Source organism: Aspergillus multicolor (assembly GCF_047715735.1).
Source record: "Aspergillus multicolor strain CBS 133.54 unplaced genomic scaffold BDW74scaffold_1, whole genome shotgun sequence".
Classification (NCBI taxonomy): domain Eukaryota; kingdom Fungi; phylum Ascomycota; class Eurotiomycetes; order Eurotiales; family Aspergillaceae; genus Aspergillus; species Aspergillus multicolor.
The window spans coordinates 396701-417345 of NW_027395952.1; the positions used below are offsets into that span (position 1 = coordinate 396701).

Genomic DNA, 20645 nt, shown 5'->3' on the forward strand with positions numbered 1-20645 from the left:
TTCGATGTCCTCTTCAGCTGTCTATCTCGGCCCATGTTTTTCTTTTGCGTGGGGCTATGAAATATCTCTCTTATTCTTGCGTTGTCTCGCCCCGTTCGGGGGTTTTCTTTTTCGCGTGTACCATATAAGATACTCAAGTTTAGCATATATCTTCGGCGTTTACGGGAATGGAAGGGCATGGGTAGGGATATGTGTCAAAGAATATCAAGCAAAGTCTCTTCAGGATGGTTTCTTTCTCCAGCGTGTGATTCTAAAGCTTTGACCTCCAAAAGCGGCTGGCTATAGTCTGATTATACCTGCATCAGATTTATGTATCGTGTGCAAGCTAGGGCTTCGTTGGGTGATGTGGAATTATAACTCGAGCAGACACCATCCGGTATGCTTTTCCTTTCCTTTCACTGCTATGTCTGTTCCAGATCCTCCCTCACAGCCGCACCCCCAAGCTCATCCTCATCAAGCAGCGGGACAAACCTAAAGTCCACAAAGCTAACAGTCGATCCCGGCGCATTCACATCGAGACCCTGAACAGACCCAGAGCGCATACTATTACTCGTACTGAGCGAGCCCGCCGTATCAAACTCAATCATGAACTGCAGACTTAAAACACCTTGCCGGTCACCGCGGATGCTGACTTTGTTTGCAGCCGCCATGGCACGGGACGCCTTCTGTATGTATCCAAATTTGAAGTCCTGGCGCAGACGCGGTCCCATTGAAGAGGGCGGGCTGACGAGGAAGGTCTCCGTGACGGTGGGCGCGAGTTTTGCTCTTGTTGCTCGGGCTCTCAGTCCGTCGCTCGTTAAAACTTTGCGGTGTGTGTCTGCTCCGTTGTTTTGACCGTCCTGGGCTTCTTGCTGTTCGATTGAAAACTCGACTGTTGATTCGCTGAAGGGGCCTCCTGCGCCGGAGAGGGTGAAGTATGGTTCTTCCTTTGAGGACGCAGAAATCTTCAGGACGCTGGGGCTCGTGGCGCCGAGTTCAGTGATTGCGTTGTGGAGCCAGGCGGAGCGCATGATTATCTTCATGATGACGCCGTCGCGCTGGAAGGGGATTTCCAGATCGCCTTCGTCGGGCTCGTAGGTTGTTAGCTCGCAGATGGTTTTGACGCCCGTTTCGGCGAGGGTAATGCTGAGGGGGGAGCCGTGGGTTAGGTATTGGATTGTGCAGGAGCGGTTGAGGAGTAAGGCTGGGGCTGTGAATGCGTTTGAGGCTGAGGCGGCTAAGGGTTGAACGCTGGCTGCCCTGCTGCTGGCGGCGGCTGAGGAGTCGCCTACGCCGAATATTTTTAGTGTTTCGAGAAGAGCCGATAGTGAGACGACGAAGCAGGGGTAATCGGGCTCATCTGCTTCTGTGTCCATCGTAGTGTCATTGGTATCGGCGGATGCGGGTGCATTGAAAGTATAGGTGGTGAAAAGAGCTTTGTCCAGGAATGCAAGGCCCTGTACCACTCGCGCCTCTTCCACGGAGAAGCGAATCCCATCTGGTGTTATCTGTACGGTGGCATTCTGAGCGAAGCTGATGCAGTGTAATAAAGTGTAGAGCTGGTTCGCGTTGCTAGAAACAGCAGTGAAGATTGGCCCGGTGTCCGTCATGGTTGCAGGTAGAAAGGAGATATAGAGCAGTACGGAGTGAACACCGGGTATTTATTGTATGTGGTGCTTCTAGTGATACAGCTTGCGTCTTCAATTCTTCAGACAACCGTACATGAGTATGTAGGAGGAAGATGCCACTTAGACGTAGACTCCAACAGCACAAATCATAAACACAGCTCCGAAGCTGGTCAGAACATTAGCAATTGTCGAGCAATAGGAATGGAGGTTGTTTACCCGAAAGCCAGAGATGCCGGAGCACCAAGCGACACAATGCTTGAGAATGATCGGTCTATACAGTGGGTTAGACAAGGTTTGGGGACGATGCGCGCGATTATCACTGACTCAAGCCGAAAAGTGTGGTAAATATGAACGCTGGAAACATGTTAGGGACTGGCATCAATTGAAAGGCTGTCAGGGCTCACCGAGCAGCAGAAGAGAAAAGCCGACACTAAACTGGCTATCTTTGGCAATGGGAGGAGTATACGGGCGTGCAGAAGCTGCTTCCCAGACCTGGTTAAGCGACATTGGGTATCGTACAGCAATTCAGACCAGTAGATTTGCAAATGAGAGTTGAGCGCTGCAGAGAGAGCACAGCTAGAGCATTGGGTGAATGGAGTAGTTGAAGATGACAGACATCTCCAATCGAGACCGGCGAGTCGGAGCTATTATTCAAGCTCCACGGAAAGTCGATCTGGCCCGACCGGAGCCTGGAACATTGTTGACCCGGGCTCCCCTCCCCGGATTAGTTACCATTGGCCGACCTCGCGGCGAACAACAGCGACTTTGCGACAGATCAAAATCAAGAAAAAGAGCATCATTATCACCACATAACGTTATATAATGACCGAAAGTGAGCTTTAGGCCACTGAGGCAATTCTATCTTTAATGCGTCAACCCCATGCTGATCGAGTCCAGGCCCGAACGTGAAGCGGAAAGCCTCGGAGGAGGCTCTTTCCCCAGATTCTCAACAACAGAGCAAGAAGGCGCGCACAAACTCTCCGGAGCGGGAGCTGAAGGTACCTCTTAAATCTCTTCAATGAAATATGCAAAGTTTGAAATTTAATTCACCTGCGTATAGACCGAAGATGATCCGTTAGAGAAGCCGGCGATGCGAATCGTTCCCTTCCCCGAGAAGGTGAGCCGCGGACATTGTTAGGATGAGCGCGACACTAACTTCAGACATAGCCTGCAGTACTGGAAGAGCGCCGTGGCGAAATCGAATTCCGAGTTGTCAATAACGATGGTTCGCGCGACAGCTTCGTTGTCCTTACCGGACTGAAATGCATATTCCAGAAACAACTCCCGAAAATGCCCAAGGATTATATCGCGCGACTGGTCTACGACAGATCTCATCTCTCGATTGCCATCGTCAAGCATCCACTAGAAGTTGTTGGGTCAGCATTTCCTTTTGGCTTTGGGGTTGCTTGGTTCGCTAATCTCCCCATAGTGGTATAACCTACCGGCCGTTCAACAGCCGCAGATTTGCGGAGATAGTGTTCTGTGCCATTTCATCAGATCAGCAGGTCAAGGGATATGGTGCGCATCTTATGTCGCACTTGAAGGTATGTACTGAAGGCGAGCCCTCTTTCGTCAAAATCTCGGCTCTGATTTAGACAACCATAGGACTACGTCAAAGCAACCTCGGACATTATGCACTTCTTGACCTATGCCGATAATTATGCGATTGGATACTTCAAAAAACAGGGATTTACGAAAGAGATTCAACTTGACCGGTCTATATGGATGGGATACATCAAAGATTATGAAGGAGGAACGATCATGCAGTGCACAATGCTTCCGAAGATCCGGTACCTCGAATCGGGGCGCATGCTATTGAAACAAAAAGAGGCGGTTCACGCCAAAATTCGCGCCTTCAGCAGGTCACATATCATCCATCCGCCGCCTAAGGAGTGGAAGAATGGTGCGGTCAAGATCGACCCATTAAGCATTCCCGCCATTAAAGAGTCGGGATGGTCACCCGATATGGACGAACTTGCCCGTCAACCGCGACACGGACCCAATTATAATCAGCTCTTACATCTTCTCAACGATATGCAAAACCACAGCGCAGCGTGGCCGTTTACTCAACCTGTTAACAAGGATGAGGTTCAAGACTATTATGAAGTTATCAAAGAGCCAATGGATCTATCGACAATGGAGGAGAAACACGAGAAGGACATGTACCCGACACCTCAAGACTTCATCAAAGACGCCGTATTGATGTTTGACAACTGTCGCCGATACAATAATGAGAGCACGCCCTACGCCAAAAGCGCGAATAAGCTGGAGAAGTTCATGTGGCAACAGATTCGGAACATCCCCGAGTGGTCGGTAAGTGCTGTTTGGCCCTTCAACCTTGTTACTGCGGTGCTGTGGTGGTTAACGATTATTTAGCATCTTGCTGATGGCCATTGATGATATATCAACAACTTTTTAACATCGAGGCGTTGAATGGGAGTTTAACTGGCGGTTGCGCCGTGTTGTTAGGGCTTTGCTTACGAATACCCGGTTTAGCATGTGGCATTGTGGAGCGTGTGATCTATATCAGGCTTTTTTACTTTTTACTTTTTATTCTATCCCAAACTGCATCAAGGGACGAACTCGATTGGTGAGGCGGTTCCTCAGGACAAATGACGTATCCAATAAGTGGCCGAAGCTTTCAAGCGTGCAGATCTCGAATCCAGGGGGAACCCAGCCGCTGGCGATGATGTATTTCAGCCGCTGGGCCCAACCAAGATATCAACCATGCACCAATTATTGTTCGCCCGCTATCCACCATAGTAACGAAGATCACTAGGCCAAATGTCTCAACGAACAAATGGTACCTGAGAGGATCTCTGGATCCAGGCCGTTGGTGGCCGGCAGTGGAGCCATTCATTTCGGATCAATGTTGAGGCGTGCCGTTTGAAGAAACACCGCCAGGGCTTCACTACTGCAGACCACCAAACACTGCAGAACACCTCATTGTGCCGGCTGGCTTGGCTCATCTTTTTCACACCCTCTTCACCCCTCCATTCACCTCTGAATGGCTTGGGCTTGCTCCTCTTGACCTTGCTGCAGTCCGGTGGCTGTTAGTTTCCCGCATTCGACACCTCCCTTGCTTAAGGGAGCTCGTCAGCCTCTCGCTTTCGCTTTCGCATCTTCTGTCCAGGTTCTACGCCTAATTCATTCCGTCATTCGCTACCATTAACTGTCACTGAGCGTTCTTTGTCGTCAGAATTCTCGGAAAGACATTACTTGGACCGTGGACGAGCTGTATACTTGTTTACTCGTATCTACTTCGGTCCCAATCACACTCGTTACCCCTTTTGGCCCCTCCTTGTTTCACGTCCGAGCTGAACAACCCGACTTCACGAACATTCGCTTCAGCAAACTTTTACTCGACTTCAGGAGAAAATGGCGACGCCGGGTATGATAGAGGTGGAGCAGCGAAATCGCTTGCCGACGCTCTTCGAGGTTCTGAGTCGCCGAACTCTGGCACCTGTCGATCTCTTCTCCTTCTATATCTATATGCGCGACCAACAACGCTCTGTTGATTACCTGGACTTCTGGTATGCTCTCTAGAATGCGGATCTTTGAGACTACTCGTCGGGCCAATGCTAATCAAACAACAAATTAGGCTCGATGTATCCCAACACATGTCACTGTGCCGTCACTATGTCAGAGAACTACGACGATCCGTTCTAGTTGCGACGCCCGACCTCGAAAAGGCCGAGAGCAAAGGATCCTCGACACCTTTAGAGAACTTCGAGAGTGTGAACGATATCCCACTTGTGGAAGCTGGGCCGTCTGGGCTTCGACAGGGTCTGCGGAGTCTGGAGGATAGGGAGGCTGATCAGAGACTGTCGGCTTTCCTTCGCACAGATGGACACTCATCCGGGCATTCTCCACAGAACAGTTTAGGTTCACAGAACGATCCGACCCGCACGATTTCGAATGATTTCCCACGGCCGAGCTTAACCCAACAAGAGTCCGGCTCTCCAGGCCACACGGTTGCGCGAGGGGATATCCGATCCAGTGCAGAGAAGATCCTATACACATATCTGTTGCCTGGAGCCGAAAGAGAGATCGTTTTACCCGAAGAGATGGTGTCTGGGATCATTAACCTAGTGGAGGATGATGGCCGAGACGACCCGGAAGTGTTCGACCCGGCGAAGGACTACGTTTTTCAGGCGATGGAGCGCGATGCCTTCCCAGGGTTTTTGCAGGCGAAAGCCCTGGGTAACCTCGTCCCATTGTCGATAATGGCGCGTCTAGCGTTTGCCCTCATCAGCTTTGGTGGGGGTTTCTGGGGTGCTTTTTACGTGGTTCTCCGTGATAAACCAAGGCACATTCGTTGCTGGGTATGTAATGTCCACCAGAGAGAACGTTCGTGTTACTAAGTCACCGCAGATTATTCTACCCTTCGTCATTGCATCCTACTTCATCGTCTCCTACCAGTACAAGATAGACCCAGTCATGGCATTTGCGGGGTATAGCGAGTATACCTTCATGAACTGGTCACCAGTCCGCGAGCCATACGTCCGAAAACTCCTAGTGAAACGAGCTGTCGCCACAGTTCTAATCGCGTCTTTCGTCGCAGCAGCATTGAGCGTTTTATTCATCTTGGTTCCCGGTACGATGCTTTAATCTTGCCTTTCATAATACCATATTTCACGGTTATACGGTCTACTTCTTAACCTTACTCGGAAATCGACACCGCCGCTGGAGTTCCGTCATGCAATGCCCCCACTCAGTCATTAGGGCTGGTTCTCGACTACTCCAGCGACAGCTTCAGTTCTTGCGAGCATGCATCTGTTCAGCCTGTGCCATCTCCTTCGTCTTAGTTTTGAGCCTAGTTACTTTTTTTTTATCTTTCTAATACCCCTTCGCTAGTGAACTTGCACGTTAGATGACTTTTGCGGAAGCCTTGGTGTTGCGGATATCTCGTTATTACTTGGTACTTAGTTAGCTTGGTATTTTAGTAATCGTAATTGAGAGATCTGTTGTAGGGTTTTGGTTCCTTATGCATTCGAAGTAGCGGTGCTCTCGTCATTAATATGCTAGAGGATGGTGCGGTGGAGGACCCCGCAGCAGCCATGCATTGTTGATACCAGGCCATTGCCATGATAGGAGATCCTAAGTTATGTCTTCTTACCAAGAAAACGTTTTGAATGCCTCGTTCCACCCCTCGCCCCAGCACCCTCATCGATGTCCATTCCAGAGCCGTGCGGATCAAAGTCATTAGAGCCCTCCTCGAAATACCCATCGTCATCAAACTCTCGCTTGTTACTCCCGCCCCCGAAGAAGCTTCGTTCACGGATTGCAGCACCTAGATCCCTCGGTTTCCAGCCCATTTTCTTAGATCCAAAGGCGCCCTGGCTCCCCTGGAAACTACCCTGTCCTTGCTCTCCGCTAGTAGCGGACCACTTCTCTAACGTCTTCTCGAGTGTTACGGCGCGGGCGTTTTCCTTGCTGCGGCGCTGCGCAGAGTCGGCTCTGATCTTCGCGATCTCGGATTCGATGTCGGAGATTACGGAGCCGCAGCGGGATTCCCAGGCTGTGAGGGCGGAGATCATTGATGGGAGAGAGGTGGGTTTGACATCGCGGAGTGGTGCGACGGAGGTGACATTCACTGTTGGCGGGGTAGTAGCTGGAGACAGGCGGGCTGTGATGAGTGAAGAGTAGATCGCACTTGTGACGAGGGATTCGAGTTCAGATGGAGCAGAGAGGGAGAGCGAGGTCATGAGGGAGTCGTAGGTGAGTGGTTTGATGGTTGAAGAGAGAGATAAGAGCGTAAGGAGCCGGAGCTTGCGTGCTTGCTCGTCGCTCAGGGGTGGGAGGTTAGGTGTGTTCTGATAGTCTTGCCATGTTCCCCAGGCGAAGATCTCTAGGAGCGTGAGGTAGCCTTGGAGCTCGGCGGGCGTGTTTGGGGACCGCAGGGCTTGGATTGCGGGCCGTTCGAGCAGCTCGGCGAAAACGTAGGTTTGTGGGCTGGATGTTGCGTTTGTGATAATGTTTGCGGCGTACCGGGGGGATGAGGCGCTGCTGGAGTCTGCGAGGGCGATGAAGGATTGGAGGGCGTCTAGGGCCCGGTGGTGGACTTGATCCATCTGTGTTGGGTTCACGGAGCTTGAGCTGCTCGTGAGATTGGATCGTCCGGTAGCAGGTGGTGCCGTTGGTGATAGTTTTGGGCTCAGAATGAATATCAAATCAACGCAGTTAGCATAGCGAGGTGAGCAATGGTGGTTGAATCCTTCAGTGAGGTCGTTGGATAGCTGTTGATGGTCAGTACTCCACAGTCGAGACCCGAGAGGTGAGGTCCAGCGAGTTTGCAGGCAATGCAAACACATCTCCTCCACACTTTTCCAGGTGGGGCATCAAGGAACAGACGAAGCAAACAACCATGTTCCTACAAGTACTCTACAGAGTCGGTAGCACAAATGCTAGTACGGAGACAGGTCTATCGAATGTCAAAGGCAGCCATCTTGCTGTCATATGTCGCGGTGACTTGACCATTACGAGTCATTCCTCAGCAAGGCACTATTGGTGTGACTGCTCCAAAATGGGATAAGAATGCACCTCTCACGCCATCATCGTTTGCGATGAGCTTCACTTAAGGTTGGATCTAATTATCCTCCTGTGAACCCCTTCCCTGACCATGTCCGTGGTCCCTGAAAAGGGGTAGATGGCTGCAGCTTGGTAGGAGCTTCTCGAGAAGCCGAAGTCTTGCCAGTGTTTTACGGTATACTCTAGGTGAAACGCCAGCCGCTGTCAAGGATGTTTCGGGAACAAAGGACCCCCACGAACGCTTCAGGTATATCAATCAGTAATAGACCTGGAGCACGGCATACGGAGATTGAATCAAACCTGACAGTTTGCCGATGACAGACAGAAAAAAAGACCACGTCTCTGCAAGCTAAGGCCGGGCAACCAGCATGCATAATGGACTAGAGTTACGAAGTCGACTGCGTACTCTATGGCTCCGCCCTTTACGACGCTGCTTTAACAAGCGTATCTAGCGATCATTGAGCATTCAATAGGTGAATAGAAGCTATGTAGGCTCTGATTGGAACAAAGACCTGCTCTTGGTGGTATCATCCGGGTCTCATTGTCTCTTGCGCTCAAAGCATTAGTCAGAGACTCGCAAATGCCCATCTATTCAGGTTAAAATGAGGAAATATTGAAAATGCTCCGCCCGATCGCATGGAGTCTAGTACGACTGGAGCAAGGGTGATCGGCCAATAGTTCCATTTAGACAATGGCCCAATCTCCAATCTCCCTTGCGAGCACAGTTATCTCATTATTCTCAGCGCTCGGCATTCAGAGAATCAGGCCAGACACCGTCAGCTCCGCTGCTTCCGCCCCGTCTGATTAATTCCATTCTTCCCCTCGCCCTTTCTCATTCCACATTTTTCTTTCCCTCTTTCTCCTCCTTAAACTCGACAGTTCGCTCGTATGCGGTGACCGTGGTATATTCTCCGGCTTGTGCCTGGCTTGTCGCTATCCGTTGATAGTCTCGATACGATGGCCGTCCCCAACACCTTAGCCGCCGGGGGTGGCGCCCTTTCTCCGACTCGACCTACATCGCAAATGGCCACTACCACCGTGAGCGTGGAGGGAATGACATGCGGCGCATGCACCTCTGCGGTCGAGGGCGCTTTCAAAGGCGTGGAGGGTGCTGGTGAAGTCTCCGTGAGCCTGATGATGAGCAGGGCCGTCATCCACCACGATCCCAGTCTACTACCTCCAGAAAAAGTCGCCGAGATGATCGAAGACTGCGGGTTCGACGCGACCGTGATTTCTAGCGATAGTTCCTCGATTTCGATACAGGTTTCCAGCGACTCGAAAGCGCATGCGACCGTTATCGCGACGACGACATTAGCAGTGGGAGGAATGACATGCGGGGCTTGCACTTCTGCAGTGGAAGGCGGGTTGACCGAGAACCCTGGCGTACGATCTGTCAATGTCTCGTTACTTTCCGAGCGCGCAGTGATTGAGCACGATCTGTCGACGGTCTCAGCCGAGCAGCTTGCGGAGATAGTGGAGGATCGAGGCTTTGATGCGAGAGTGCTGGAAACCACGACATCTCAGGCTGGTCCTCGCACGTCTCAGGACTCTACGGACCCGTCTCAGTCAACAGTTACCACTGTTGCCATCGAGGGAATGACATGTGGCGCATGTACGTCGAGTGTACAGGGTGCCTTCGATGGCGTGGAGGGCGTACTCCAGTTCAACATCAGTCTGCTCGCCGAGCGGGCAATCATCACCCATAATCCTCAACTCCTCCCTTCCAAGAAAATCGTCGACATGATTGAAGATGCAGGATTTGATGCAAAGGTCGTTTCCGAGGTTCAGGCGCACGCTCAGAAAGGCAACCTTACTCGAGTCACGCTTGACCTTCACGGCTTACGCGATACGACCTCTGCTGCGGGTTTGGAGGATTCTTTGATGCAGAAATCAGGCGTTGTCTCGGCTTCGGTGACTCTCGCTACCTCTCGACTAGTGGTCTCATATGATACCTCTATGGTCGGAATCCGCGCGATCGTTGCCATCATCGAAGCTGCGGGGTACAATGCCTTACTGGCAGACTCTGATGACAAGAACGCACAGCTAGAGTCTTTGGCGAAGACCAAAGAAGTATTGGAGTGGAAACGCGCCTTTCTAGTCTCCCTGTCCTTCGCCATTCCCGTGTTTCTGATCAACATGATCCTTCCCATGTACCTCCCAACGCTCGACTTTGGTGGGGTTCGAATTATCCCCGGTCTTTATCTTGGCGAGCTTGCCTGTCTGTTACTGACAATTCCTGTGCAATTCGGTATTGGCAAACGGTTCTATATCACGAGTTATAAATCTCTACGGCACCGTGCCCCAACCATGGATGTTCTCGTTATGCTGGGCACTTCGGCAGCTTTTTTCTACAGTGTCTTCACAATGCTTGTAGCCATTCTTCTTGAGCCTTACAAAAGACCCAGCACCGTCTTCGACACGAGTACTATGCTTATCACCTTCATTACACTTGGCCGGTGGCTAGAGAACAGGGCCAAGGGTCAAACATCTGCTGCTCTGTCCCGGCTTATGTCTCTAGCGCCATCGATGACAACTATCTACGATGATCCGATAGCAGCCGAGAAGTTAGCGGAGGACTGGGAAAGCTTAGACTCAGAAGAACAAAAGCCAGCTTCTTCAAATAACAGACCCACCGTTTCCCAAAAGGTCATTCCCACCGAGCTCATCGAAGTCGGAGATATCGTCGTCCTCCATCCGGGCGATAAGGTGTCCGCTGATGGTGTTGTCATTCGGGGTGAGACTTATGTTGATGAGAGTATGATCACTGGTGAAGCATTACCCATTCGCAAGACTAAGAGAAGCATGGTTATTGCTGGAACTGTGAACGGCACCAGCGCGGTTGACATCAAGGTCATCCGTACTGGCAAAGATACTCAGCTCAGTAAGATTGTGAAGCTTGTACAGGACGCGCAAACAAGCCGGGCTTCAATTCAACGCATGGCCGATATCGTTGCTGGCTATTTTGTCCCATCCATCATCAGTTTGGGGTTGATTACGTTCTTTGGCTGGATGTTCGTGAGTCACTTGCTTCCTAACCCTCCCAAGATATTCTCTGCGGAAGAAGGCGGAGGCAAGACCATGGTCTGTCTCAAGCTCTGTATCTCGGTCATCGTTTTTGCCTGCCCTTGCGCATTAGGGCTCAGCACCCCTACCGCGGTAATGGTTGGCACAGGAGTTGGCGCGACTCAGGGCATCCTCGTAAAGGGTGGTGCTGTGCTCGAGGCTGCTACCAAGATCACCCATGTTGTATTTGACAAGACGGGTACTTTGACAACAGGGAAGATGAGCGTCACCGAGGCCAAGATCGAGCCTCAATGGACCTCAAACGACTGGCGGCGCAAGCTCTGGTGGTTGATTGTTGGGCTTGCCGAGATGAACAGTGAACATCCTATTGGGAAAACAATCCATTCGGCCGCAAAAGATGAATCAGGAAATTCAGGCGAAGGTGGACTGCCAGGAAGCCTCGGCGATTTTGATGCCCGCGTCGGCAAAGGCATATCTGCCTTGGTGGAGCCTGCCTCCAATGTCGAACGCGTCCGGTACCGTGTCCTGATTGGAAATGCTGCTTTCCTAGAATCCAACAGCATTGCTGTTCCTGAGTCCGCGGAGCAAACACCCGATGCACCCAGTTCCAAGAACTCCAAAGTCGGCATCACTCAGATCCATGTGGCGATTGACGGCCAATTCGCTGGCACAATCCTACTGCAGGATACCGTCAAGGTAACCGCCGTAGCTGCAGTGGCCGCCTTGCACCGGATGGGAATCTCAACCTCTTTGATTACAGGCGACTCCCACGCAGCCGCCATCTCAATTGCCTCGGCCGTCGGCATCCCGCATGGGGCTGTCCACGCCTCCGTCACCCCCTCAGCCAAACAAGGTCTCATCGAATCCCTTCAAGACAGTGGCGAGCGCGTCGCCATGGTCGGTGACGGTATCAACGACTCGCCCGCCCTAGCTACTGCATCTGTCGGCATCGCCCTCGCCTCAGGCACGGATGTCGCCATGGAAGCTGCTGACATCGTACTTATGCGGCCGGACGACCTTCTCTCTGTCCCGGCCAGTCTCGCCCTCTCCCGCTCAGTCTTCAACCGCATCAAGCTTAACCTCGTCTGGGCCTGTGGGTACAACGTTATCGGCCTCCCCTTCGCAATGGGCCTATTCCTTCCCTTCGGTGGCTTCATGTTGCCTCCCATGGCTGCCGGCGCCGCGATGGCCCTCTCCAGCGTCTCCGTCGTCGTGAGCAGTCTCCTGCTTAAATTCTGGAAACGCCCCTCTTGGATGGACGCTGAGCTCCTGGAGAAGGAAGTTGATACGTCGTCGGATGGCAACTCACGTAAGAACTGGTTCGAAGCAACGCTCTTCACTTCTCCGAACACCACTCGTCGCGCTGGCCAATTGATCCAGGGTGCTGCTGCTAAGGTCTGGTCTGTCTTCACCGGTCGTCCGAACCAGTCATCTGGTGTTGAGCCAAGCTATGTGCCCTTGCAGACCGTGGAGCCGATTGTCTAGGCTTGTCCATCGCCCAATTGAGCCGTACGGAAGCACTTGGGTGATTGATTGACTTGGCTGCCTATTCTGTTATGATGTTCTATGACCTTTCTCTGGCTCTCTGGCTCTGCTTGTTCTGATTTTGATTTCTTTGCATATTATGATACCTCTTTCTCGTTATGTGCTATGCTAGCTACATGTACCTACACATCTTACGATGGATAAAATATGATAGATATATAGTGCAAGGGTTTCCTCCGCTATTTTCCCTGGTCTATTCTTCCTGGAATTTGACATTTCATCCTTTGTTGGTGTTCTTGATTAGAACGGCAGATATATATCTGGACAGCCAACGGCACCAACCATAGGATTTGAGTATAGCCATGGTTCTATTTAAGCTCGATATGAGAGATAGATCATCATTCATTTCATGAGTGTCAAGCAATATCAAGTCCAACTATGGAAAGAAAAGCATAGTATCGACCCGATCACAAATAAATTCTATCAAATTGAGCCCAGGGCCTTTCCTTTATTTCTTCTCTTCCTGGCCCCCATGCGTCTGCGTTATAGTAACCTCGTCGGATAGGGTGATATCTCCATCGCTATCTGTGACGGTAGCCGCGATTGCAGCTGCGTCTTTCGCGTTTTGGTCTGCTGAGTCCGTGGTTTCAATTCCCGTACCGGAAGTAGAATCTTCGGCGGACTCCTGGGTGCTTGTTTCCTCGGTCTCTGCTTCTGCCTCTTTACTTAAAAGTGTCATTTCGACGCCTTTGCCATCTTGTAGACCCATGTCCTCGACGCCGAGGATGGAGGGGCCTCGAGCGTGAGGGAGTTCGTCGCTGGGTTCGGCTGACATATCGGTTTCGAGCATGTTGTCCCCGGGATCGATGCCTTGTGTCAGTGGGTCGGCGGGTTGTGTGAGGAGTTGGTTTTGGAGGGGCGAGGCTGATGTTATTATAGATACTGCAAGCAGACGAAATATTTAGAGAACTTCAGATGATCTGTGGAGAGCGCAGCTTACTGTCGTCCATAGCCGCCCCTTCAGGGCCTGGCGAAGAAGCATTATTCAGCCAAGGTATAGGTGTAAGAAGAGCACCGCCTAGAGCCTCATCACTTCCCAGTGCGCTGTCAGAGAAGTTGAATGTGGTCTCTGCGCCATTCAGCGTCCCATTCGGCTGCGCTGCGGCAGCACCGCTTTGCATGGGGAAGGGGAATATGTCGGTGCTGCTGGTGACCGAGACGACGCGGTCAAGGGCCCGCACGTAAGCCGGTAGTGTTCGGTAGTGTGCATTAGGACGGAGTATGAGTTCTGCCAGTCGCTGGACGGTGTGTGGTGGTTTGGATGCGAACAGAGATCTAAGGGTTGACTGGATGGATTGGAGGATAAGGAGGAGAGGAGCGGGGAGGGTTCCGGTGCTTGTCTGCGACGTAGGTAAAGAGTCTGGGATACGTTCGGTTGACGATGATGGCTGTGTGAGGAGTGATGGCGGAGCTTGGGGGTTTGTTTCGAGGTCTGGCGGAGCTGCGTTCTCCTTGTTGCTGCTGGCGGGGCCAGGGTTGGGGTTGTGGATGAAGGATGTGGTCGGGTTTAGGTATTGCTGCTGGTATTGAGAGACGGAGGAGGAGTCGGAGGGCATCTGAGGCATCGGAAAGACATTATAGATGATCTAGTGAACATAGTCAGCCACCATGAATGAGGCTCAAGGGAGCACTTTGCGCACGTATTCCAGCCGTTCGAGTAGAGGTTCAACGATGGCTGGCCATTTATCACTAGGTAGGTATGTTAACATCAACGCGAGCTGCGGCTTATTTGTCAATGCCTTGGAAGACATACAGATCCATTTGGCCGCCATTGGCGGCTATCTCCAAGCTCTCTTCATCTGATCGGATGACGATGTTAGTCCGCGAGCTTCCAGCGCGCCAACATGAGGAACAGGGTCAAACAATGGCACTGGAGATATACAGGAGCCAAAGCAAGGTATACGGACCTAAAGGCATTTCTCCGGGGCTGTTGAAGGTGCAGAGGCAGCGAGATGGTGGGAAGACAGCTTAAGCTTCAGGAACGTGATGCTGCTCTGCCTTGCGACCATGGGGCGTAATTGGCGTACTGGAGCTGTATTAGTTACCCGCGGGCGTTATTTATAGCGGGGAACGGCGGCTCCTCTGTCCAATCTGAGTCTTCTGTTGGTGCAGATCGGCGATCTTATCGCCCTTCTCACGTGATGATAGACACTTTTTCAATTTTTCCTCATTTGGCCGATTGCGGAGCCGGAGGGGCACAAGTTCGTGGGAGCGGTGATTCATCTCCAGTTCTCTACTTTATTTCTCTCCTCACTCCTTCAATCAGCAGATTCCTCCGCAATTGAAGATGTGGAACTCACGCAAAGTCGGCGTCCTCGGCGGTGGCCAGCTGGGCCGCATGTTCGTTGAATCCGCCAACCGACTCAACATCCAAGTCAACGTCCTCGATGCGGAGAACTCCCCGGCCAAGCAAATCAGCGCCCACGACGGCCATGTCACCGGCTCATTCAAAGAGCGTGAGGCGGTCCGGGAATTGGCCAAGAAGTGCGACGTTATCACCGCCGAAATCGAGCACGTCGACACCTACGCCCTCGAGGAGGTTGACTCCCAAGTCCAGATTGAGCCCAGCTGGCAGGCCATTCGCACAATTCAGAACAAGTTCAACCAGAAGGAGCACCTTGCGAAGCATGGAATCCCCATGGCGGAGCACCGCGAGCTCTCTGAAAACACCCCGGAGCAATTAGCCAAGGCCGGCGAGGAGTTGGGATACCCGTTGATGCTGAAGTCGAAGACCATGGCCTACGACGGACGTGGTAACTACCGCGTCAACTCCAAGGATGATATCCCCGATGCCCTCGAGTTCCTGAAGGGCCGCCCATTGTACGCAGAGAAGTGGGCATACTTCCAAAAGGTTGCACCCCTCGAGCACTAGTTCCGGGACTTAGCCCTAACCCCTACTTCCAGGAACTCGCCGTCATGGTCATCAAAACCAAGGACGCCGTCCTCTCCTACCCCACCGTCGAGACCGTCCAAGAAGACTCGATCTGCAAGCTCGTCTACGCGCCGGCCCGCAACGTCCCCGAATCCATCAACCAGGCCGCGCAAAAGCTCGCCCGCAAGGCCGTCGCAACCTTCGAAGGCAAGGGCGCCTTCGGCGTCGAAATGTTCCTCATGAACGACAACAGCCTCCTCCTCTGCGAACTCGCCTCCCGCGTCCACAACTCCGGCCACTACACCATCGAAGGCACCGCCCTCTCCCAATTCGACACCCACCTCCGCGCCATCCTCGACCTGCCCATTCCCCCGGAGAGCCTGCAGCTCCGCCAACCCTCCATCATGCTCAACATTATCGGCGGCAGCGAACCAGACACACACCTCAAGGCCGCGGAGGCCGCGCTCGCGATCCCCAACGCCGCGATCCATCTCTACTCCAAGGGCGCCGCTAAGCCCGGCCGCAAGATGGGCCACATCACCGTCACAGCACCCACAATGGTCGAGGCAGAGAAGTACATCCAGCCGCTCATTGACGTCGTCGACGAGATTCGCGCTCAGCGCCCCGACATCAAGACGAAGCCCGCTCCTTCGGGCGTCACCAAACCCGCGCCCCAGGTCGCCGTGATGATGGGCTCCGACAGCGATCTCAAGACCCTCGTCCCGGGCCTCAAGCTGCTGCGCGATGAATTCGGCATCGAGCCCGCCGTGGACATTACCTCCGCCCACCGCACACCCACCTTCATGGCGGAGTACTCCGCCTCCGCGGCGGCCCGGGGCATCAAGGTGATTATCGCTGCTGCTGGTGGTGCTGCTCACTTGCCCGGCATGGCTGCAGCGCACACAGCTCTTCCAGTCATCGGTGTGCCTGTCAAGGGATCTTCTCTGGACGGTGTAGACAGTCTCTATAGTATTGTGCAGATGCCCCGCGGAGTCCCCGTCGCCACCGTCGGAATCAACAACAGCATCAACGCCGCGCTCCTGGCTGCGCGAATCATCGGCGCGTTCGACCCCGCTGTGCAGCGCAAGGTTGAGGCGTATGCTGAGAAGGCTCGCGAGGAGAATATGGACGTCAAGAATGTCAAGATGCAGGATCTGGGTTGGGATGAGTACTTCAAGCAGATGTAAAGAGGTCTTAGCATCGCAAGGGAGGAAAGGTTGCTTTAGGATACGTATAGAGGAGTCAGGATTAATGAAAGCGTTTGTTCAAGTTCAAGTCAAGTATTACGCCTACACCCAAGAGCATAACCAATAGACTAAATAGGCTTCATGGCGGACCTTGTATCGAGAGCCTTCAATAACCAGAAGCCTTACTTCTTAGAGCTCATCGGCCCTCACTCAAGCTAGGCACTTACAGAGGTCGTTACATGGGATTATTCAGAACAGACGGGGTACTCGATTGAAACTACCTAGCTAGCTAGGAACGGGGTAATAAAAGGACAAGAAACATCACTGCCTGTCACATATAATACAAAAGAGAACGAGTGGGAATCCAACGAAACGTTTGCGACGATTAAGTATTCAGTATTCTCATAATACAAAGGAAAAGGGTATGAAACAGGCGTAAGCGTTTTCTTAGATCACTCCTCAACCTCGACTCTAAGCGGTCTGAGGGTTGAATCCGGGTCCAGAGTAGTTGGTGATATCATGAGGGAGCTTGCCATTGCTGCTAGCACCGTTGTTCAGGAAGGTGTCGTAGTGCTTGGAGTGACCGTTGGTCACAGCGGTGCTGCCGTTGGTTAGGGTCGGGGCGGCAGCTGCTGGGCCGCCATCAGTGAATCGGCCGGTAGCCAAGGCACCTCCGTCAGTGATGGGACCACGAGGGGCAGCAGCGAGGCCACCATCGGCGCTGCCGTTTCCGTAGCCAGCCCCGGTGGGTTGACGATCACGAAGCTTGCCTTCAGCGGTGTTGTGAGGCTTGCGAGTGATCTCGGCCGGCTTGGGGATGTCCTTGGACTCGGAGGCAGAGCCAATGCTGAAGATAGGGGACTCCCAGCGTTCACCCTTCCTCGAAAGCTCCTCGTACTCGGTAGCCTTGGAGGTGATGCCGCCAGGAAGCTTGATGTCTGGGAATATGGAACCCTTGAGCGTGGTGGTGGTCTGCACCTTGGAATCGCGCTGGGCAGCCTTCTGCTGAGTCTCCTGGGCCTTGCGCCTGCCCTCCTCCATCTTGGCCCGGAGAGCATTCATGTAGCGGTTGTAGATGTTGGGTGCATCCTCAGGGTTCTCCTTAACCTGACCCTTGACACGCTGAGCCTCTTGGTGCACCTCATAAGCATACGCATCAGCCTTCTCAAAGGCATCACGGATCTGCTTCTCCAGGGCCTTCTGGAGGGCAGGGCGCACAGTCTTGAAGAGCAAAGGCTTGAAGAGAGTGAAAAGAACCTTGTGCTTCGACTTCTTGAGCTTGACGTCAATGTCATCAAGCTTGACGGAAACATTGTCGAGCTTGACAAACTTCTGGCGGTCCTCCTTCTGCGCAGTAGATGCAGCAATCTTGAAAGAGATGCCGTCGCCACCAAGGAAAATGTCCATGACACCAGTGTCGGTAATGGAGGGGAAGCCCTGCTTCTTGTTGATGTAGAAGCTGACATCTCTCAGATCAGCCTGGATGCCAGAGACAGAGATCATGATCTTGTTGTCCCGCTTGCTGCTGATCTTCTTTCTTCCCCAGCGGTAGTAGTTGTCGCTTCCAAACTCGACAACATTGGGCATGAGGTTGTCACTCTCGACGACAAGGTTCTCGATGACTACATCAGCCATGGCATCCTGCACCTCAATGCGAGGAATAGGGACGTAGCGGACGTTCTCAAAGATGGAGGGAAGAATGACATCGGTAATATCCTTAACAAGATGCTTCTTGAACTTAGGCTTGCCGTTCTCGTCCTGGCCGAGGTCGGTGAACAGCTTCTGCATGGCGTCACCAAACGCACGGTTCTGACGGTCTTGGTTGAACTGGTCACCAAGGAACTTGACCTCATCAAGGACGCGGTTGGTGTGGTCCCTGTAGCGGTCACGGAGCAGGAATCGACCATGCTCAGCCAGATCATCATACTGGCGGTTCCACTCGTCCTGCAGAACGAAGCCCTGCTGCTGAAGGGTCTTGCGAAGGAAGTTGTTGGTGTTCTTGAACCATCCCTTAAGTTCGGGATCATTGTCTGCATCGCGGTAGATGTTCTCCAAAGAGTCAAAGAAGTCATCCATCGAAGTGCTATTGGCGAAGCGTTCGATCAAAGTCTGCTTTCCGTTAGAATCATGTTCTCAATTGCCAGTCGATGCAACATACCCTGAGGTTCTTCTCCATGGTCTGAACCTTGCCCTGGCCGCGGGTTCCCTTAACACTGCCAGAGCCCTGTTGGGCCATGTGCCTGGAACGGGCGCCATACTTTTCGGCGAGATCAAGCAGAGTCTCGATGGCTTGCTGGTCTGTTGGTTGCATTAGCGCCTGCTGGCATGGTCAAGAATGAGCAAACTTACAGTCACGGTGGCCCTGAATTTCAATGATCATCTTCTTCAAACGGTAAATAGCCTGATCGCGACGTTCCTGAGGGAATTTCCTCGACAGGTAGTCCTGGGTCCTGGCCCTGTATTCTTGGCTCTTGTTGGTAGCCTTGGACTGCTGGTCTTCGGGGACCTTGGACTGGGCGTGATCGACAGAAGCATTAACGCCAGCATAAGGGTCAAGAGATGAGCCACCTTGATTGTTTGCAGCCTGAGCGCCAGTGTTGGCAACGTCAGAAGCCTCCTGTTGCTTTGCGGATGTTAGTATCCCGCAGTTCTCAAAGATGCGACGGCACTTACAGCCTTCTCCTTGTTCTTGCCGAAGCGAGACTTGAACTGCTCCTTCTGGCCGGCAAAGTCAGGCTTCTCATGCCAGACATTGTCTTCGGCAGCCTGGTCGACCTGGGAGAGTTCATGCTCCCCTGGACGAACTCGGTTGGCAGCCTTCTGCGAAGCATCGCCGGCGATATCGCGGGCGAGGATCATTGCGTCATTAACTTTGATAGCATGTTAATCCAGACCCTTTCCGAGACATTGGGAATGATCTACTTACGAAGCTTTCGGAACTCGCCATTGGTGATCATGAGCGTTCCAAGGGACTTCAATCCTTCTCTTGCCTTCGCGGCGTCTTGTTCAGCCGAATCATTGCCTGCGACACCAGGCTTGTGCACATCATCCGCCGTGATTGTCTGAGCATCGTAGATGAATTCCTGAAGCAATTGACCGTCGTTCTTGCTAAGAATAAGCTTCTTGGCCTCTTCAATGACAGTACGGAGATCCTGCACGAGCCCGCGGCCCTCCTCAGAGAGTTCTTTCGAAGGATTTGTAAGGAATCGGTGGTCCAGCGCAGAGTTCAAGGCGACATCGGCTTGTTTGTTCTGTGTGCGAAAACTAGTCAGTGTCTGTCAATGGGTGGTGGCATGAAATGCGACGTACGGATGGAAGCTTGCCGTTCTTGAAAGCATGGTACATGCCAAACAGCTGCAGCTTGTTGTTGATGTCCTTATCCCTCTGCTTGGGGTCGACAGGCTTGTTAACCGCGCGGGAAGGCATGGTGGGCGAGGTCAAGCTATGAATAGCAGAGCTAGAGAGCGATTAAGTTGATTTGATTAGAGTGTCGTCGTATCGATTATCGATTATCACCTTCAAAATGTGGATTGAAGGTAGCGGTCAGGTGAAATTGGTATGAAAACAAGCAAAAAGAGTTCAAGGGGTATCTGGGTATCCGGGGGGTATCCGGGGGGTATCCTGGGTATCACTGAGTCTGTGTTATGTGGAATGTAGGAAAGAGTTAAATCTAAAGGGCAGAAAGGGAGGAGCTGAGGTAGTGAACGCTATATGTATGCAAGCCGCTTGCGACTTTCCAAGCAGCGCAGTTGGCCTTGACGTCACGCTTTCGTTGATCGTTACACGCCCGTGTGGGAAACCAGCGTTGAAGATCGAGAAGTATAACTCGGACTCCAGCATGAGATCATCCAACAGGATCAACATCTGCACTAACAGATC

The 20645-nt window shown here is 52.5% G+C and overlaps 8 protein-coding genes across 8 annotated transcripts; 4 read left to right on the top strand and 4 right to left on the bottom strand.

Moving 5' to 3' along the window:
* Positions 1 to 401: 401 nt before the first annotated feature.
* Positions 402 to 2114, bottom strand: BDW74DRAFT_164494 (putative DNA repair protein Rad1; the record flags this gene model as incomplete). The annotated part of the gene is made up of 6 exons (XM_073726271.1): positions 402 to 1551; positions 1623 to 1677; positions 1751 to 1773; positions 1824 to 1878; positions 1932 to 1961; positions 2012 to 2114. 6 exons carry the CDS (start codon positions 2112 to 2114, stop codon positions 402 to 404), a joined length of 1416 nt encoding a protein of 471 aa, XP_073589349.1.
* Positions 2115 to 2396: 282 nt separating this feature from the next.
* Positions 2397 to 4116, top strand: gcnE (histone acetyltransferase GCN5). Its single transcript, XM_073734097.1, has 6 exons — positions 2397 to 2439; positions 2505 to 2605; positions 2668 to 2724; positions 2775 to 2983; positions 3037 to 3151; positions 3213 to 4116. Exons 1-6 carry the CDS (start codon positions 2430 to 2432, stop codon positions 3981 to 3983), a joined length of 1263 nt encoding a protein of 420 aa, XP_073589350.1. The 5' UTR covers positions 2397 to 2429; the 3' UTR covers positions 3984 to 4116.
* A 610-nt stretch (positions 4117 to 4726) lies between these two features.
* On the top strand, positions 4727 to 6582 carry rgsB (putative RGS domain protein (Rax1)). The gene is made up of 3 exons (XM_073734070.1): positions 4727 to 5140; positions 5209 to 5932; positions 5982 to 6582. The coding sequence occupies exons 1-3, from the start codon at positions 4986 to 4988 to the stop codon at positions 6216 to 6218; spliced, it is 1116 nt and encodes a 371-aa protein (XP_073589351.1). The 5' UTR covers positions 4727 to 4985; the 3' UTR covers positions 6219 to 6582.
* Positions 6583 to 6587: 5 nt separating this feature from the next.
* Positions 6588 to 7849, bottom strand: BDW74DRAFT_141510 (CSN complex subunit 7). The gene has a single exon (XM_073722562.1). It carries the CDS (start codon positions 7679 to 7681, stop codon positions 6713 to 6715), a length of 969 nt encoding a protein of 322 aa, XP_073589352.1. The 5' UTR covers positions 7682 to 7849; the 3' UTR covers positions 6588 to 6712.
* A 1144-nt stretch (positions 7850 to 8993) lies between these two features.
* ctpA (Cu(2+)-transporting P-type ATPase CCC2) lies at positions 8994 to 12726 on the top strand. Its single transcript, XM_073734142.1, has one exon. It carries the CDS (start codon positions 9096 to 9098, stop codon positions 12645 to 12647), a length of 3552 nt encoding a protein of 1183 aa, XP_073589353.1. The 5' UTR covers positions 8994 to 9095; the 3' UTR covers positions 12648 to 12726.
* Positions 12727 to 13572: 846 nt separating this feature from the next.
* BDW74DRAFT_141513 (uncharacterized protein) lies at positions 13573 to 14659 on the bottom strand. The gene is made up of 4 exons (XM_073722563.1): positions 14615 to 14659; positions 14461 to 14506; positions 14348 to 14396; positions 13573 to 14293 (listed from the first exon to the last, which is right to left on the bottom strand). The coding sequence occupies exons 1-4, from the start codon at positions 14622 to 14624 to the stop codon at positions 13619 to 13621; spliced, it is 780 nt and encodes a 259-aa protein (XP_073589354.1). The 5' UTR covers positions 14625 to 14659; the 3' UTR covers positions 13573 to 13618.
* Positions 14660 to 14915: 256 nt separating this feature from the next.
* BDW74DRAFT_141514 (phosphoribosylaminoimidazole carboxylase ADE2) lies at positions 14916 to 17010 on the top strand. Its single transcript, XM_073722564.1, has 2 exons — positions 14916 to 15558; positions 15612 to 17010. The coding sequence occupies exons 1-2, from the start codon at positions 14995 to 14997 to the stop codon at positions 16764 to 16766; spliced, it is 1719 nt and encodes a 572-aa protein (XP_073589355.1). The 5' UTR covers positions 14916 to 14994; the 3' UTR covers positions 16767 to 17010.
* Positions 17003 to 20300, bottom strand: BDW74DRAFT_982 (uncharacterized protein). The gene is made up of 6 exons (XM_073734223.1): positions 20076 to 20300; positions 19693 to 20017; positions 19440 to 19636; positions 19116 to 19389; positions 18925 to 19064; positions 17003 to 18875 (listed from the first exon to the last, which is right to left on the bottom strand). Exons 1-6 carry the CDS (start codon positions 20190 to 20192, stop codon positions 17238 to 17240), a joined length of 2691 nt encoding a protein of 896 aa, XP_073589356.1. The 5' UTR covers positions 20193 to 20300; the 3' UTR covers positions 17003 to 17237.
* Positions 20301 to 20645: the final 345 nt, after the last annotated feature.